This window comes from Plectropomus leopardus, chromosome 11, assembly GCF_026936395.1.
Source record: "Plectropomus leopardus strain MGB_pleo_1.0 chromosome 11, ASM2693639v1, whole genome shotgun sequence".
Taxonomy (NCBI): domain Eukaryota; kingdom Metazoa; phylum Chordata; class Actinopteri; order Perciformes; family Serranidae; genus Plectropomus; species Plectropomus leopardus.
This window is the reverse complement of record NC_142186.1, coordinates 14,678,849-14,696,650: the sequence shown is the minus strand read 5'-3', so window position 1 is coordinate 14,696,650 and position 17,802 is coordinate 14,678,849. Positions and strand designations below refer to the sequence as shown.

The 17,802-nt window shown below is 38.0% G+C and overlaps 1 protein-coding gene across 3 annotated transcripts in view; it reads left to right on the top strand.

The window, feature by feature from the left end:
• Positions 1-17,802, top strand: part of cdkal1 (CDK5 regulatory subunit associated protein 1-like 1) — a 306,706-nt gene that overhangs the window by 241,080 nt on the left and 47,824 nt on the right. For all 3 annotated transcript variants that reach the window (XM_088084047.1, XM_088084048.1, XM_042489706.2), the window contains exons 13-14: positions 8,816-8,899; positions 14,716-14,880. In XM_088084047.1, coding sequence (XP_087940173.1) covers positions 8,816-8,899; positions 14,716-14,880 — 249 coding nt within the window. The remainder of the gene's footprint in view (positions 1-8,815; positions 8,900-14,715; positions 14,881-17,802) is intronic.

Below are 17,802 nucleotides of genomic sequence, written 5' to 3'. Positions count from 1 at the left end.
TATTGTTTTGTTTTGTTTTTATAAGTGTACTCTGACAAAAAAAAGAAACTGCCATAGTTTTGGTTTGACACTGGTGTTTGTGTTATGTCTTTTCACAAACTTGTATATTCACTTGGAGATACACAGTATTTATGTGCTAATGTATAAGAGTACTTGGTTTCAGGTAGGTGGATGGATTCTTGCTGTATAAACATAAAAATCAGTTGTTAATATGCTTTTTCTCTGAATCCATCAAACACACCGACTGTGCTATCTGAGGTGTTGGCATAAGGATGCCATGTGCCTTTCAGAGAGTACTTAATGACTCTGTAGTCCGCCTGTCTAACTGGCAGGAGTGTTTGTTCAAGGTCTCTTCTGAAGTAAGACCTTGCAATGTTCCTTTTTTTTCAGTGCTAGCGGTCTGCAAGCTCTGAAATTTCTTTTGTTTTTCAATCATGCTTTTTATTGAGAATAAACATTTCTACAGCAACCTAAACCATAACAAATAGAGTTACATATTCTTATGATAACAAATGACAAGATGTAAAAGTATATTGAAGAACAAATTATTCATATACAAGAATGAAAGTAAAGTAAAAAATTGACTTAATGAATAAAAAAGATATATTCAAACAACAGGTTCTCAGCACCAACATATATTGATGTGAATATACAGTTGATTTCAACTGTGTAAAGAGTCCTTGGGTATCGTGAAAGGAGCTATATAAATCTAAGATATTATCATTATTATTATTATTATTATTATTATTATTATTATTATTATTATTATTATTAGATAAAATTTACATTCTCTGTGTAAAAGGCCACTTAAGGCACACTTATCTTAAAATGTACATGAAAAAGTATGAAATAAAAAAAAATTTAAAAAAATGAATGGGAAAAAAATAAAATAAATCAACAATATACATAAGAAAAAAGAAAATATATAGTAGATATTAGATTAAATATTATAAAAATCAATAAAAAGGTAATAACAGTTGCAACAAAACTATTTAGAAGAATTTTCTTTACTTTCAACCATTATCCTAAACATATATTACCTGAACACTGAAATTTCTAACCCATAATTTCTCAAATCAGAGTCTTTTTTAAAAGTTTTTCCTTCTGTAATTCACCCTTGTGTAATCAAAATGTCCAATGCCACATGTACTCCTAATAACAGTCATTTGTATTTTATCAGACCTTCAAGTGGTCACTACCAACAGTTCAAATATTATTACTAATCTGACATCATAGATTGTTGGAGCCAGTTTTATCAAATTGTAAAGCCAGCGGCAGGGATTGACGTGGCTTTCCTTTCTTTAGTGCAGCTAGATATATAGTGAGTCAGTCTTCTGGCTGCCAAAGTGCCCATTTCCACAGATGTATTAGAATGTAAATCATAATGCTCCTGCAAGGCTGAAAGTATTGGACAAAAAGATATTCGAGCATTGTAAAAGACATGTAAGTGCAGGGCATAAACAGACAGATAAGGAGTGAAATTTTGGACTCTTAAAGTACCTTCAGCTGCTACAGATGGCTGAATTTGAAAAAGACGAAACTAGGCATGCATGTGTGTAAAATGAGTGATCTAGACAGCTTCATAGAAGCCAATGATTTTCAAGCTTCTTAGAGATAATTCTGGCTTTTAAAAAAGTTGATGAAGTCATTTTTTTAAGTTCTCATTTCCTATTTGCATCAATATCTTCTTTTTCATTTTTCTTAACCTTTCTTACTTTGATCTGTCCATTCTGTCATCCTACCAATTTCTACTTTGCTCTGTCTTCTCTCTTGTGTTGTTAGTGTATTACTCTGTTTAAAGTATTTATGTTCAGGCCTTGTTCCAAACTGTTCATTTGTATAACTTTGATCTGTGTTGATTTTACATTCGTCCCCACAAACATTTAACCAAAGCCACCCTTAATCCCCTCAGTCTTTGTGGCAAACACTGAAAAGTTTGAGTCTCTTTTACTTTGGTTTTGACTTTGAGGGTAAAACAAAATACCCAAACCAACAGGGGTGTTTTTTTCTTCCTCTTTCAAGAAGCTTATTCAAAGAGAACCTCCACAAGATCAGAGCATCTCTCTTTAGCCCTGTTAAAACACTCCCCGCAACGATTGTTTAGCAGGCAACAAAACAAAATCTCTCTCTACACGGGGCTACAGAAGTGTGTGTGTGTGTGTGTGTGTGTGTGTGTGTGTGTGTGTGTGTGTGTGTGTGTGCGCCCGTGCACTGGTGATTATATGTTGGTTATACTTTGATAAGGGTTGTGAGCAAGATTGCGTATCATGTTCCTCCATCCGTCTGAGTGTGTCCGTGCATGTTTGTGTGATTCAGTGAAAGTGTGTGTATAGCAATGATAGTTGTGGATAATGACTTCAAGAAATAGATAAAGAAATAAAAATTAGTGCTTCAGAGTAATATAGAATGATGCATATATGTACAGTGAGTGGGAAAACAGAATTGAGCTTTGCTGATGCATAAGCCAGCCTGCAAGCCACTGCTTGACAGTTGGGGGTACAGTTCACACACGGCTGTGTATTGGTCAAACACTGTGGTAAATTGTACTAATGATGAAAAACTGAACATCAGCTGGAGGGAAAAGTTTTTCTGTAGCAAACAACATCATTCAGTAGAATACAGTCCACACGAATAAAAGCACTTTGATGTAGATTGGCAAAAATAGTCACAAAAGATAGGACTCTGTTTCAGCACCCAATGCAGGCGGCAATCCTCTGGGGTCAAAAATGACCCCGCCTGGTTTGACTGTTATTTAAAGCATATTGTATAAATTGTCAATCAATTCTGTTACACTTTTAGTGTACTTACTTCAGTCCAACCCATAACCACACATTTTTCTCTTCGTTTTGGAATTTAGGGCCAATAGACCTTGTTTACATAAGTATAAAAAAAAACATATTTTGACAGCAAAAGATTTCATTTGGGGTCAGAATGACCCCAGGACAACACAAGAGCTAAGTTTCTTTAGAAATCATGGTTAGGACAGATATCTTGTAATGTAAGGACCAAGCGGCATCCTCCAGAGCTTAAAAAATGAAGCCAATGCAAAAGTGCCAAAAAGTTTATCAAATGGACGGTTTGGATTGTCACCAGAAGCGAGTCAATCCCATGTCAAAATGCCAAACTTAACAGCAGGAATAAACATGTATACAGCCTAGTACCAAAAAAAGGTGTGGGTCTCTATAGCAAATTTATTGACAACTGTACTGGGGTGAATTTTTATGCAACTCTTCTGTTTCATTGTTATTAAGGCTTAAAGTTAAGCATAATTAAAGATGGGACTGCTTTGAGTGAAGGACTGTCTGATGGCATGGCAACAGCTAAAATGCCAAACTTGGGGCTTCAGAACAGGAGTACGCAAACAACACATAATGTCATCGTGGCTAAGTCCATTATTTTTATACAGTCCATGGTGAAGACTGAATTTTAACCCAAATGATTGATTCTGACTGATTCTGTAACATTTTATAATTTCTTTAGTGTTGTTTATACACTGCTCAAGAGTACTAAATGATCATCACCCAATGATTGTTGTTTTTTTAAGTCATGTTGTTTTTACACAGACTAATTAAATATGTGGCGATTACATCTTTATATCTTTGTCTTTATAAGGTCTAGGAAAGCCAAGTTTAAGTTTTCACTCTATGTATTCATGGACTCGTTACATAATTCACTTGATGTAATGACTCATTTGTCTTGGATCAAATGGGTAAATGTAAAAATGTTTATTGCATGTATTATACTTCATAGAATATCCCAGCCTTATGTGATAACTTAGGGTCGAGCTTCAAAAGGAGTAAGCATGCAATGCACTACATTTTCAGTACAGGTTAAGATCATGTAGCCTGAACTCATTGTAGGCGTATGCTGTGATCTTAACACTAACTGGGTTTAGTGTGTGTGTGCGTGTGTGTTTTATGTCTCCATCCTTGTTAAAGGACTACAGTCATGATGAATTGAATGTGACTTTTTTTCAAGTTACAAGTTAAGTTGGCACCACAGCAGGTGCATAATCAGCCCGGTTTTTCATCTTCATTTGTTGTTTGTTTCCTTTGACACTAACTATTAGCTTCTTATAATTAATCCCATGCAACAGTCAGGTTGCTTTTCAGTCTGTTCAGAAACATAATCCAGTTCTGTGATAATAAAAAAAAAGAAAAGAGGAGAAAGGGGGCCACAGATGCAGTGAGAGATTTGGATGCTGTTCGAGTGAATTGCTCCTTTATTTTTTGACGCAAATGAAAATGTTGAATACAATTCAAATCCACATCTCTCTCATTATCCTTGTTATGATGTGGATTAATTATCAATTAAACTCATGATCCCACAAATCTGTAGTGGATCTGCTGTGTATCACCGCATGTTATTCTCTGGATGGCGAACTAAATAAATGTCTCACTGTGCAAAGATATACACATGCACGCCTTGTTTGGTATTCTGTGATGTTTTTCAAAAGCTGGCGTAAATACAAATCTAAATGCAGACTCTCATATGCAGATATGCAAGCAAAGAGCAGCATGTACACTGCATACAAATACATACACACTGCTCATGGTGTGATGCACGGAGGTATGTGAAGCTTATGAACTTTTCATTTACTGAATTCACTCCATTCTCATGTAAATCATTGGTCTATGCTGGGGTGTGTTCATGCATGATCATCCTCTTATTTCGCAGTTCAATCAACATATTAGTATATACCTTAATCCCAGATCATTGCTCCTCGCTGGTTGTTTAGGGGTGGATTAGGTATTATTAAGGCAGGAAGATCCACACAAATTCACATCATACTCATTTAACTCTCAGTTCATCCAGATCTCGTTGCTGGTGTACAGCGTAAAACTGAAAAATGAAAACCTCCAGAGGCTTTGGGAAGGTGGAGAGCTAAATAACTGATGCTGAGCAATCTTTTCATAGATTTTAAAGAAGCGCTGATCTACCTGTTTGCTACAGAACTAAATTAAAAGTATGAATCTCTGAAGATTTTGTTCTCCTTCAAAGTAATGGGGAAAATAAGAGCACCTTATATAGAAAATTTTGGGGGAAGTACCAGAAGTAAACAAATGACCATTACTGTGGTGGCATCTCCCTACAAGATGCATGTGTTTGAATGCAAGCTGTCCTGAAGTGTACAATATTCTACTTTTACCATTACCTTTTCTGCTAATTATGTTACGATATATAAGAGTTTGGGAAGATCGTGTGCAGTTCTTCGCAGTTCCAGCAGCAGTGGCAAAACAAACTGTTAAGCGCTAACTATCAGTGGTCTAAGACAGTTTCAAGGGGCTGTGGTGGTCTCACAGAACTCAGCAAACTAACTGTAGCCTTATTATATGATGTGAAATATCACGTTAGTTGCTCTGACAGCCTAATAACCACATGGTTGGTATTATAGACAGAACATATGCAATGGTGTTACGGTTTTAATGAGCATCCATGCTAACTAGTGACTCATTTTAATGCATTGTGGTTGTTCATAGTAACGGCATCTATTGTGCAAATTGACCCTTAACAGTCTTTACTCAGCCTAACAAAACCAGGGTGCAGGTTTGCAGTGGCACACTTTAAAAAGTAACTATACTGAGTTAACTACAAGATGTACTGCAGGCCACCAGATGGGCAAAGTGGTACCTTTTTATTGATCAAGTTTGTCGCCACCATTAGATAGATAGTTTATCTGTCCTTAAGAGAAAATTCGTTTTCACAGCAGATGCATACAATCACTGACAGTTAAGACAGACAGAATGCATTTCACAGTTACATAAGGCATACAAAGCTAATACACGAGACAAAGAAAATGAATTAGTATAAGACACACTACAGACTGAAATTCCGTAATAAAAAAGGGGGATTGCTTATAAAGAGCTTGTATGACGGTGGTCACAAAGCTCTTTCTGCACATGGGTAGTGTATGCCTACATCAAGAAGGAAGGGGGTTGAACTGTTGGTGAAGTGGATGATCTGGATCTTGGGTGGTATTTAGTGCTTTGAGGGTCAGGGGTACGGTGATAATTTGCCACTGTCCCTGGTCAAATCTGCTCACATCAGCCTTGCTGTTTTGTTATGTTTTGTTTTAATTCACTGGTATAATAATATCACGGGACAACAAATGACAAAGCAGCATTGTGAGTAATTAATTACATACATAAACACTGCATGCAATAGTCCACTGTCCACCTTCTCTTCCCCGCTTTCTGTCACACTCTTTTCAGACACACACACTATCACAATGATGCTGCAAAGATGCGAAAGTTGGGTCGGGTTGAAAGGTTGATTGCATCTCCCACTTTCGCATGTTTCAGTTTAGGCACTGTCATATCCAGTTAAAAAAGATAAATAGAACATTGAGAAGTACTGGTAATATTAATTCTACTTGAATCAATTTTATGTACATATTTATCTGCATTTTTTATCTACACCAGCCATTAGGAAAGGAAGAGCAACCACGGATATGACTAAAAGTCACACATAAACACAGTCACTGACAGCAGGCAGCAGCACACCCTAGTAATGACACTCACAGAGCTGGATACTTATAGAAATTGTGGTGATTAGTCAGCTGTTGATTTTTAACAGAATTGTAAAATGTTAACAGGCATGTTCTCTATGTTTTAGGTGTTTTCAAAAGCAAACATCCTTTTTTTCTTTGAATATACGGACAATGATGGAAATAGTCTTTATTCGTGTGCTTAGGATTTTAGGCTCACAGCTGAGACATCTGTCTTCAATCTGAAGGAGCGCACAAAAGGCCCGAATCAAATGTTCACCATCCAATAATAACGTTCAAAGGATATTTTTTTCCACCCTATTTTTTTGAAAATTGCTCTGTTTGCAGGAAACAGTGATTTATTTGGTCTCTTTTTAAGTCTGTCAGCATGCCTGTGCAGGTGCTGTCTGTGTGAGAACACACACACACACACACACATACTAAAATCAGTGTAAAAAAGAGAGAAGGAAGAGAGGGAGTTATAGGGGAAGGAATAGAGGTGTGAACAACAAAGAAAGTGCCCCAAGATAGGAATGAGGGATGGAAGCAAAAGGATAAGGACGAGAAGGAGGGAAGAAAAGACCACAGAAGATGAGTGTCTGCAAAAATGGAAACACCCTGAGCAATGTGTCAAAGCCACGACTTCTAAGGCTCTGACACACTGCTAAGGAAAATGATCAGTCAGCATAGTTTTACAGTACAGGCCTCATCACTGACTGAGTTAAAATGCACATACTGCCCACTGAGCCTACAGGACACTCTGTTCCCAACAGTTTCAACTATGTGTTGCTGATATATAAAACCGAGGTCGTCCATGCTCTGAATTGCAAGCCAGTATCTCAACTTTGTTGAGCATTGTCAGGGTTTTATAAGCCAGGATGTCATGACATAATGGGCACTGTCTTCAGCTGACAATGTGCTAAATACACCCAAGATGAATTGTCCATCAATCAGGACCCCTTAGAAGATGCACTAGACCATTCTCGCACAAAATATTGACTCGATCCTTTCACAGCAATGTAAAATGAAATGTAGATCAAACCATGATGCCTCGTCAAAATGAATTGTCAAGATATTTGTCCATGGGGGACAAGTCAGAAAAGATATTTCTTTTTCTTTCTAAGTCAGTCCTTAGGTGGTTTTATTCATACCTGCTTTCAACAAACCCTCTATTCTCTTCTTTCTCCATCTTTGAGTCAACCACATTCTTCCAAAAAAAAAAAAATGCTTTCTGTTATTGTCCCATTCAAAATGTCTTGATTGGGAGACTTTGCTGTAGTATTTGATTTTCTGATTTCCTGAATAGCATGTTTTCCCTTTGAATTTTAGTTGTATCCTGTATAGCCTTGTATTTTATTTTTTTCTACCTTTTTTTTATTCAGTTTTCTCTTTTGTAAGGGCCTGAGTTTAATAGTACTCACTTTCCTCTCAGCCAAAGCTCTAAACTGAAGTGGCTCAGGAACCTTGAGATTGTGATTAAATGGTGAACAGCACTGAACAGAAAACATGAAAAAAACACGAGAGTGCAAAACTTCAATTGAATTGGAATTTTGATGAATAGAAGTACATTGTATGACAGAGGTAGCTTCCTTGTGTTGAATTAAAACCAAAGCAGATACTCTTTCCTGATACAGGGTCTGTGTAAAATAAGCTGTAAACTCAAAGCCATTGCTTGCATATGTGCAGTAGGTACTCATTAATATCTATCACACATAATCTAAGATAAGCATTTCACAAGTGTTTTATGGCATCAGATTATTACATCAGTAGATGTGTGTCATACGATGATAAATAGAATGAAATCGGTTTCAATTGCAATGAAACAAGATACCTAAATGGTTTAGTTCTGTCACTTCTGCTAAAGTAAATAACTGTGATTTCTAACACTGTTAACGCAGTCAAGAATAGGAATATTTATGCCAAAATTTCACATCCTACAAGAGACACAAATATACACATAAGTACATACAAACCTCTCTTATCAATTGTTTTTACCGGATATGAACTCTCTCAGACTCAAAAGTACATTATCAGCAAGAAAAAAAAGGCACTGAAAACAACTAAAAACCACCTAGAAAGAGATGCAGAGATAGAAAAGAATGTAGTAGAGATGGAGAAGGTACTAAATGATTGCAAGGGATAGTAATTCTGTTGTGTTGCTTAGGTTATGGTCAGCACATAGCTGAGGACATGCACTCCCACACAGATGGCCACAGCAGTTGCACAAATGCTGCATGAAAGGCTTACATTTAATTGGTCAATAAACTTGCAAATGTTTGATTATTTGTCTTACTTTTTTTTTCTCTCTGTTGCTCTCACTCTGTGTAGGTCGGGGAGAGGCAACATGTTTTGGTGACAGAGGAGTCATTTGATGCCCAATACTATGTGGCTCATAACAAGTTCTACGAACAGGTAAGATCAATGTCAAAATGTTTTAACAAATGATTAATGAATCAGGCCCATACTCATTAGAGCATATGTAGCTCTCACCAGCACATTTTCCTTGTGTGGGTAAATAGTACTTTCACCAAAAAAAAAACAACAACTAACTAGCTTTTTTCCTAAAGCAATTTTAAATACAGTGAAATCTGCTTAGAATTATAAAAAAAAAAGCTTGGGACAGAATAATTTATGTACAAATCCTGTTAAAATAGTGAGCTTATAGTAATCAATATCTGCTTACAGTGTTTATTTTGAGTGTTTTTATTCATTATGTCACGTTGAAAGAAAAGTTTTATTAAATGAAAAACGAGCCAACGAGATGCAGCAGCAAAACTTGGTTTTGCTCATCTTACCTTGTGTAGTCGGCCATGGCTACTAGTAGTAATGACAGGTAGAAAAACAAATGTGCACAAGATAAGTACCTATTGTCGAAGCCACCCTAAGTCAGGTGGATTGTAATTGAGACTTACAATAATCATCCACTTACAGTGATCAATTTGATCACTGTGATCCAGACAGGTATGATCAATATGAGGGTTTCATTGCATACTAAATATTAATGCAACATATTTAAAAAAAAATACCAAAGTACTGGTAGTGTATCAGTTGTTTACTAGTATTTTTATTATGTGTTATCAAACATTTGATGATCAGACTTATAATCAAGCTTAGTTTTACTAACTGATGTGGTTATCGACATCTGCTGAGGAAACATTCAGCACTCTGGATGTTTGTTGACACTTTTGCATTGGATGAATCCTTAAATAGTTTAGTTGGCTTACAGACTCTGCTCACCATCAAAAACATACAGTAAAAAAGCAGTAAATTAATCTGTGTTTGATGAAAATGTTTCCGCATATAAAGCTAATCCAACATTCCCTCATTTTCACACTTAGTAAATCAGGTCAGAAGCTTTTGCTTTGCATGTCACAGAGTACTCACAGCAGGTGTCAGAAGCTTAAGCCTGTATTGATGAAAGTAGGTTAGCTATAACATCACACATACTCACAAACACACACACACACACACACACCCTGCGGTGGTCATGAGACCATTTGGCGGCTGATAGCAGCAGTATTTTTGCTTTTTTTACTGTACTAACATTAAGGTCAGCCCTAAAGACATGAACATTCCACCCTACACACACACACACACACACACACACACACACACACACACACACACATCCACATGGCTTCAAAGACCCTCTCTCAACCTGTGAAAAATTCACTTTAAAACATCTTCAAATAAATCAATTTCCTCCTGCTTTAACCATCATCAGAAACATGTTTGAAGTTATGCTTTTTATTAGCAGGGAGGGCAGGGGATGGTAATAATTTTTCCTCCCTTCCACTTTCCTCTCCTACCCTCCTCTCCTCCTCCTTTGCACCTCCTTCTGCAGGCTATAAACTTAAGTTACAAGTGTCACTCGGTTCATGTGTGTGTTGTGAAGTGCACGCTCCTTCATGCATGTGTGCATTTCTGCATATGCAGCCATGTATGTCATGTGTGTCAGTTCACTGTACTCAAGAGGAAAGCACGCTGACATGTTTGATGTTCTTCCTCTCCCTTTTTTTTTTGGACATTAAGTATTTGGCATGTACTCCTAAATCACACTCTGACTTGAAAAAAGAACATGAAAACACTATGTACCAATATGTTCCTGAGTCTGTCCCCCCAAGGGATACACCCCCGTATCCTTTATCATGGATGTCTACATGTCTACATCCAAAGGACACACAGACACATAGAGTACATACATATGTTGTACGAGAGCTCTGACTCACATTGCAAGTTGTATGAGAATCTCCTGTCACAGGAGGTTATAAATATATATGTGTATTTATATATTTCTTTTTGATGCTATTTTATAATCATACTTAAAACTTAACTCATTGCATATTAGGGCTTTAGGAATTGTATCCAAATTATTGCCAGACGACTGCTTCAGCTATGCAGAGTGGTGGAGCAACACTAGTCTAATAAACCTCATTCACATTTGCACAGATTCTGATCAGATGATGCCTCACAGAGATGGCTCTGTCTGAAAGGAAACAACATGGCACAAAATTGCACCCACAGACAGGATGTAATTTAATATATTGCCACTATATTGGAAATGCAATTTACACGTTTTTTCACTGTGTTTATCACACTAGTTGGTATCATGATGACATTTAAAAGAGAACAATGTTTTATGCAGAACTACATTCCTTTAATCTGGATAATAACATCCCAGAGATTTAATAAAAAGGAAGAATGCATAAACAGTAGAGAAAAGCGTCTTTCCCAGTGGACAAAAAAACATTAACACCAGCTATTATCTGGCTTTTGTATTTCTTTGGAAGAGGTACAGTCAGCATTTACTACTGGGAAAATGACTCTGCATTAGTCACGTATTTTTAATGGTTCCCCCTTCAATTGAAAAAAAGACACATGATGGACTTGCTAATTTTAGCGTCATTACTGGCACGATGCAATGACGGGCACCACAAAATACCATCCGTCTCCGTTCCAGCATCGTTAAAATCTAGTCTGCACTGAGATATAAAAAGAGAAAAAAACACTGTAACATTTTTCACTGGCCTCCATGCTGAATTCTACTGTTTACTGACCTGTTTTCAACCTGTGTCAAGCAAGACACACCACATTTTTTATTTTTTATTTTTTTATAAAGCAGAAAGGCATACTTGTCTTTTGCAGAGCCATGTACACAGCTCTGGTCTCCTGGCAGTGGAAAAGCTGTATTTAACAATTGTTCCTGTGTTTTAAAAACCTGCATACATGTGCTAATTTTGGTAGAAAAGGGGTAAAAGACAAAAGCAAAACACAGAGCAGTTCAGCGGGGAGGTTAGGGTGGTTAAGGAAGAAAAATGGAGAAGTCAAAGATCAAGAAAGAAGTATTGTGAGTGAAAAAAAAGCAACTAAAGGAGGTGGAGAGGGGGTGGTTGCGTGGGTAGGTTGAGGGAAGTGGGGAATAAGGTAGAGAGAGGTGTGAGTCTGAACAAATGGCCTACTTTCACTTTTGCACCATCAGATGGATATCTATCCTGACGGGTATAATAGGCACCAAACCCACCTGTGTGTGTGAGTGCGTGTGCCTGTAGAGTGAGGAAGTAGCAAGGGGGTTTCCAATGAAATCGGACAAGCTCTTTCATCATTTAATCACCCTGTAATGGGCCTCAAATGACCCTCACCTACACACACACACACACACACACACACACACACACACACACACACACACACACACACAGACACTCACTCACCTTCCTCCCCCACAGATCTGCTGTTTTACCTCTCTGCTCTCAGCCACACACATACACACGCACAAACACCCTCACAGTGGTCAGAGTGTCGAGCAGCAGGTGTGTTGATTAGGCAGGTGTGGCGCTGGCTGTGTGTGTGTCTGTCCAGCCTGTTCTCCATCTCCTATCATATTCCACCAGCTGGATAAAGACTGACAGATTAACACTGAGCCAGGCTTTCTCCTGCCATCACAGCAGTAACACCCCCTCCACCAGTTCACATGCTATTCTCTGCCCAGTCAGTAGCTTAGTCCTGCAGAGTCGTGTAATGGTTAGACAGACCACCAGATGATCTGAGTCAGCATGCAGCCACCCTGCTGTAGTGTACTCAGGCAAGACATTGAATCCTCAGCAGCTCCAAGGTTGCTGTTCTGCTGTTGATCTTAGCCACTGATCTGCAGGCAGAAAGAGGCAAAAAGGTGTCCGGACTGCTGTGAATTATCACGTTATCCTTATTTTTAGATAATTCCACATCATCCTTAGAATTGTTTGATAAATCAATAACTGTTTCCCAAAGAAATGGTCAGTGTAGTTTCAGAGACCCTCTTTAGACCTTGAATTCAATGTGTTAGGTATCCTGATTGATATAAATATCAATATAAAATATTTAACCTGTCTACATATACACCTGCTTTTGACCTGTGTCTCTAGTGTCCACACTGAGATCCGACTGAGACCTGATCAATCATTCCAGCTCATAGTCTTTTTTTTTTTTTTAAATGGACCTAGCTACCATGATGCAACCCGTTAGTTTGTGGACTCCTGTTTTGAAGTCTTCAGTTTGGCATTTTGGCCTCCACCACCTTATTATTGTTATTATTTATTTATTTCTGTTTAAATTATTATTATAACTAATGACTGAAAACCCAAGGACACTATCGGCAGACAGTGTGTTACCTGTCTGCCTTCAATTATATATAAACGTTTTATAAAAAATTCAACCCTGTACAGCTGTCGTGAATGTTGAATTAAGATACAGAGACCAAAACCATTTTTGTACCACGCTGTTGCCATTTTTATTTTTGTCTGTAAAGAAAAGGTTGCAAATACGTAAGGTGCACATTGTGATATTGTCTGCATTTTCAGAGAAAATACTGGCGTAAAATCAAGCAAATAATTAAAAAGATTTCTTTGCTGGTCCCTAATTAAACTTGTTACATACAACAAAGGCAATCAGGAAGATTTAGAAGGCAACAATGAGGATGAAACAGATCTACCTCAGTGTTAAGACAGTGGTTAACAGGAATACATAATGATGAGGGAGACAGCCCAGAGTGTTAGCATCAGATGAGAGAGAGACCAATGTAAGCCCTGCAGTTTCTGCATCAGGTGAGAGAAAGCCACTGCTGCCTTGCTGGTTTGGAACAGTCGCACATGTTTAGGTATTTCCACCCATGTAGCTGTTGTATGTGGACTGAAAACGCAGTTACTTTTACCTTCTTGGATGCATTAACACCTGTATTTTAATCTTGTCATGCACTGTCAGATTGCAATCCAATCCCCCAAAACACATTTTTAATGCAGTTTGCAAAGGGGTCCATGCATTTTTCGATAAATACTCAGCTGCCTTCATGTGTGCTCGTTCAGAAAGGATAACATAACTTTTCAAGTCATAAAGTGATCACTCACATACAGGGAGGCTTTTTCTTTCACGTGGGAAATAGAATAAAAAGCCTCACATTCTCACATTAGTTGTGATTACACTTTACAATGATTGCAGTTTTAAATCCCACCAATAATCACAACATCAATCATTCTATTAGTGTTAAGAAGAGTGATTGAATCTAAAAGTAGGAGCTGGGGAAGAGAAGTAAATCAGTCCTCTAAGCGAGCAGCATATATCATTGTCAATCTGTCAACTCTGTGGTTAGTCTGAAAATAGTTTTGAAATGAAAAGCATTTGCATATGATCTTTATTTACAGGGGTAAGTCATTAAGAACAAATTCCATTTCACACTAGGTCGTAATTACAACTCTTTGTTCTCCCTCCCTTCCCGCTGTGATCAGCCGAGATTTATAGTTGCCATGGTGAAATAATAAGACAAACCAGCAAATCCCAGTGGTTTATCTCACAGCTGTTGCCGTAGTTTTTGACCTTGAGGGCTTCCATAAATGGAACTGAAAACACTCAGCCCTGTGGTTTTTTTGTAAGCAGGCAGGGACTAGCTAAATAACAATGTAGGGGAGCATCGGGGAACACAGTTTTGAGCAGCGGTTAATTGAAAATGTAATCGACAGATGTGGTGAAATGTGCAGAGGGCTGGTTATTTGGTGGAATGGATGGTAATATGGATCTGCCTTTCTGGGTGAATGACAACAAGCTCCTGTATGCAGTATCCCACCACTAGTCACTCAAACACACTCACTGCTACAGTGAACAAAATCCTATATGTTAAATAATCTTTCAATTAGGTTCTTTGTTAGGATTTTACAGTTTTGTAGAGACATCAGCTATGATGTATCTCTCCTGGTTTGCAGGTGCTGGTGCCTAAAAGGGCTGAGTTCAAAGGGAAGATGATTGAGGTGGACATCTACGAGGCAGGAAAACACTTCCTGAAAGGCCATCCTGTAGAAGACAGTAAGCCTTTCACTCCCTCGATTGCTGCACCGCTTCAGAAAGGAGAGGTGTCTGGCCTGATGCAGGTAAACACACACAAATACACGCACACCTGTGTACTGATATAGTTAAATGCACACATCGGATCACTTTTTCCCCCCTAATTTAATGCTACAGCACAGTAAATCAAGGTATCATCATAATATATGTGGACAAAGAGATGAATGTATGTATGCGCAGTCATTACTTCAAGGCTGTACAGAGCATTAAGTATAGTAAACTGTACTGACCTAGTTTACACTTTGACATTTTTGTTTTTTTGTGGTTAAATTAAAGTTAAATAAAAGGATAAAATAAAAATTAAAGCTAATCAGATCAGATCGATGGATGAGAGGGGCAGCTGCTGCAGAGGCAAGTAAAAGTAGCCCAGCACATTTAGCGGTTAAGTTTCAGTTTTACTATGCTTGGCATTGTTCTGCTCTGTCTGTGCCCAGAGTACACTCTGAGAGTGTGGTTCAATGAATAACCGAAAGTGATATACATTCCAGCAGCGCTTCCAATAAAGTCGTGTAGCTCCAAGAAATGAAAAACATTGTGGCAGATGTTGTCTCGCTGTGTGAGGGAAATTCTCAAATTAAACGGGACCAGGGGGCACCCAAAATGCAGGCAGGTAAATCAAGTCAAGTAACTGTATGAAATCAAGACTAGAAAGGAAAGCGGACCTTTTTCACAAATTAAAAACGCTTTTCAAACATACAACCATCCCAACATTTCTTACATTATTGTAGTACATTTATGTAGTACAGGTGAGTATTTATACTTTCCAGATGATCATTTTGTAGCATAATATACTGTTGTTTGAAGTCAATTCAGTCCAATTTGATTCAGTTGCACAGTGATATTCATTCACCTTTGATAGCTTTTTTTTTTTTTTTTACATAAATGGTAGTGTGTAAGTTTTGAGTAACTGGTTTTTAAAAAGTTGTAAACTTTTATCTTGAATTGAATCTGATTCTCCAGAAAATATTGTTACACCAAGCGTTAGCATGGGCAGCAATATGCAGAGTCAGTTTTTTGGCTAGTCACCAAGAATCTGTAGTTTTTCACTGCTATGATAGACATTGGGTATTGTTTACCTTTGTTCCCATGTCAATGTCATCCATCAAAAGGTATTATTTCCCACAACACTTTATGGGCATGTATTGTAAATAAAACAGCATTTCACCTCAGGTAATTGACTTCAGTCAGAGGGATTTAGAGGCTAGGATGCTTTGGGAGCAGTTTTAGCTGCTAGCATTATTCACCTTTGGTTGGTTGTTACTCTCCACAACTTTACAATCAATGTCCAATTCCCACACTTGCTGACTGGTATCAGTTTTATCCCACACTGAATTTTATTTGCATCTGTGGTCGTCCATTGATGTAGCCATATGTCCGACTCTTGAATTAATTTGTTATGCCACAAATATTAAGTACTGTCCTCATCATATTAGTGATGAGTTCAGTGCAAGCTATATTTAGCAACTTTGAATCAGTTGCCCATGTGGTGTGTGTGTACTTGGTGTGTACATGTGTCTACCAGATGTGCTCATTCGCCTTTTTCAGATAATAAGGACCCATCGTACATCTGTTAAGCTCTCACTGTGTGTTCTTTCCTTATCAAAACTATAAATGTTGTGTTTACAACAGGCTATTTAAATTTTGTTCAGTCAGCAAATGAATGACAAGTGTGTGTGTGTGTGTGTGTGTGTGTGTGTGTGTGTGTGTGTGTGTGTGTCCACATTTTTAATCCATTCTCGCTCCTGCAGTTTGTGGGAAAGCACCAGTGTATCAGGCGTGAGATAAGTAATTTAAGATAAGCTGTGGCTGGCTAAACTGTCCTCTGTCTTCCTTTCCACCACACACACGTGCACGCACACACACACACACACACACACACACACACACACACACACACACATTTATAGGCACACACAAACAGCATGTTAATGTATCTGTTTCACTGCATGTTATTTTTCACTCTGACTAGCTGTAGCTTATAGCTCAGGACATGGAGCCACAGAGCAGAATATGATACACTTTCTAATTTCACACTCCATCAGCCTTTACTGCCAGACAGCGAGGGAGGGGAAGAAAGGAACAGACAGAGACATGAGAGAGAGGGCGGGGGGGCACTGATGAAGAGGAAAGCAAGCAGAGAGGGGGAGAAATGGATGGCAGAGAATGAGATAAAAGGAAAGAAAGAGAAAGGTTTCAAAGCAAGCCATGCGACGCACCACTCAGCAAAGAAAAGTTTAGCAGTGGGGACCAGACCTTATAAAACTAGTTACCTCATAAAGTCTGCAGCCCATCCAACACACACTTGCACTTTTTTCTCTTCCACCTAGATTCTCCCACACTTGCACTCGTTCAACCTTCTTCAACATTCTTACACAACACGCCCAGGACTTAATTTTTTTTGGATTGATTTAACAATGCATGCACTCTTTTGCACTCAAATTGATACACGCACATAACACTCTATATACTGGTAAGCACACTCAGTTTCTCTTACACAGTACACTCTCTCTGATCCTTGTATTGTAAATACCTTTGTCTGCATATTTCCTGATGCCAGTTATTACTGGTCCCAAAGTCAAAATGTGTTTCAGGAGATGTTTTTCAGAAGAGAGTGGAGTTAAAGTCATCATCTTCATCTCTTAATTTCTTGCAGAGAATTTATATAGAGATCTATAGTTTGACAGAGAGGGAGAAAAAAGTGTGTGTTATTTTTTTGTAATGACAATAGCTGAACAGGACACATTGTCACATGCTGGTTTTACACCCTCTGTGAACACAACTGGGGCCATATTCATAAAGCTTCTAAGTACAAAGAGCTGCTTTTATAGTGACAAAATTATTAGAAAATTCTCATTGACAAATTATGATGTTTTCCAAGAATTCCTCCTTAAAGTTAAGAATAGCTACTGGTACACATAAAAGTTATTCAAAAAGCATCTTAACACACA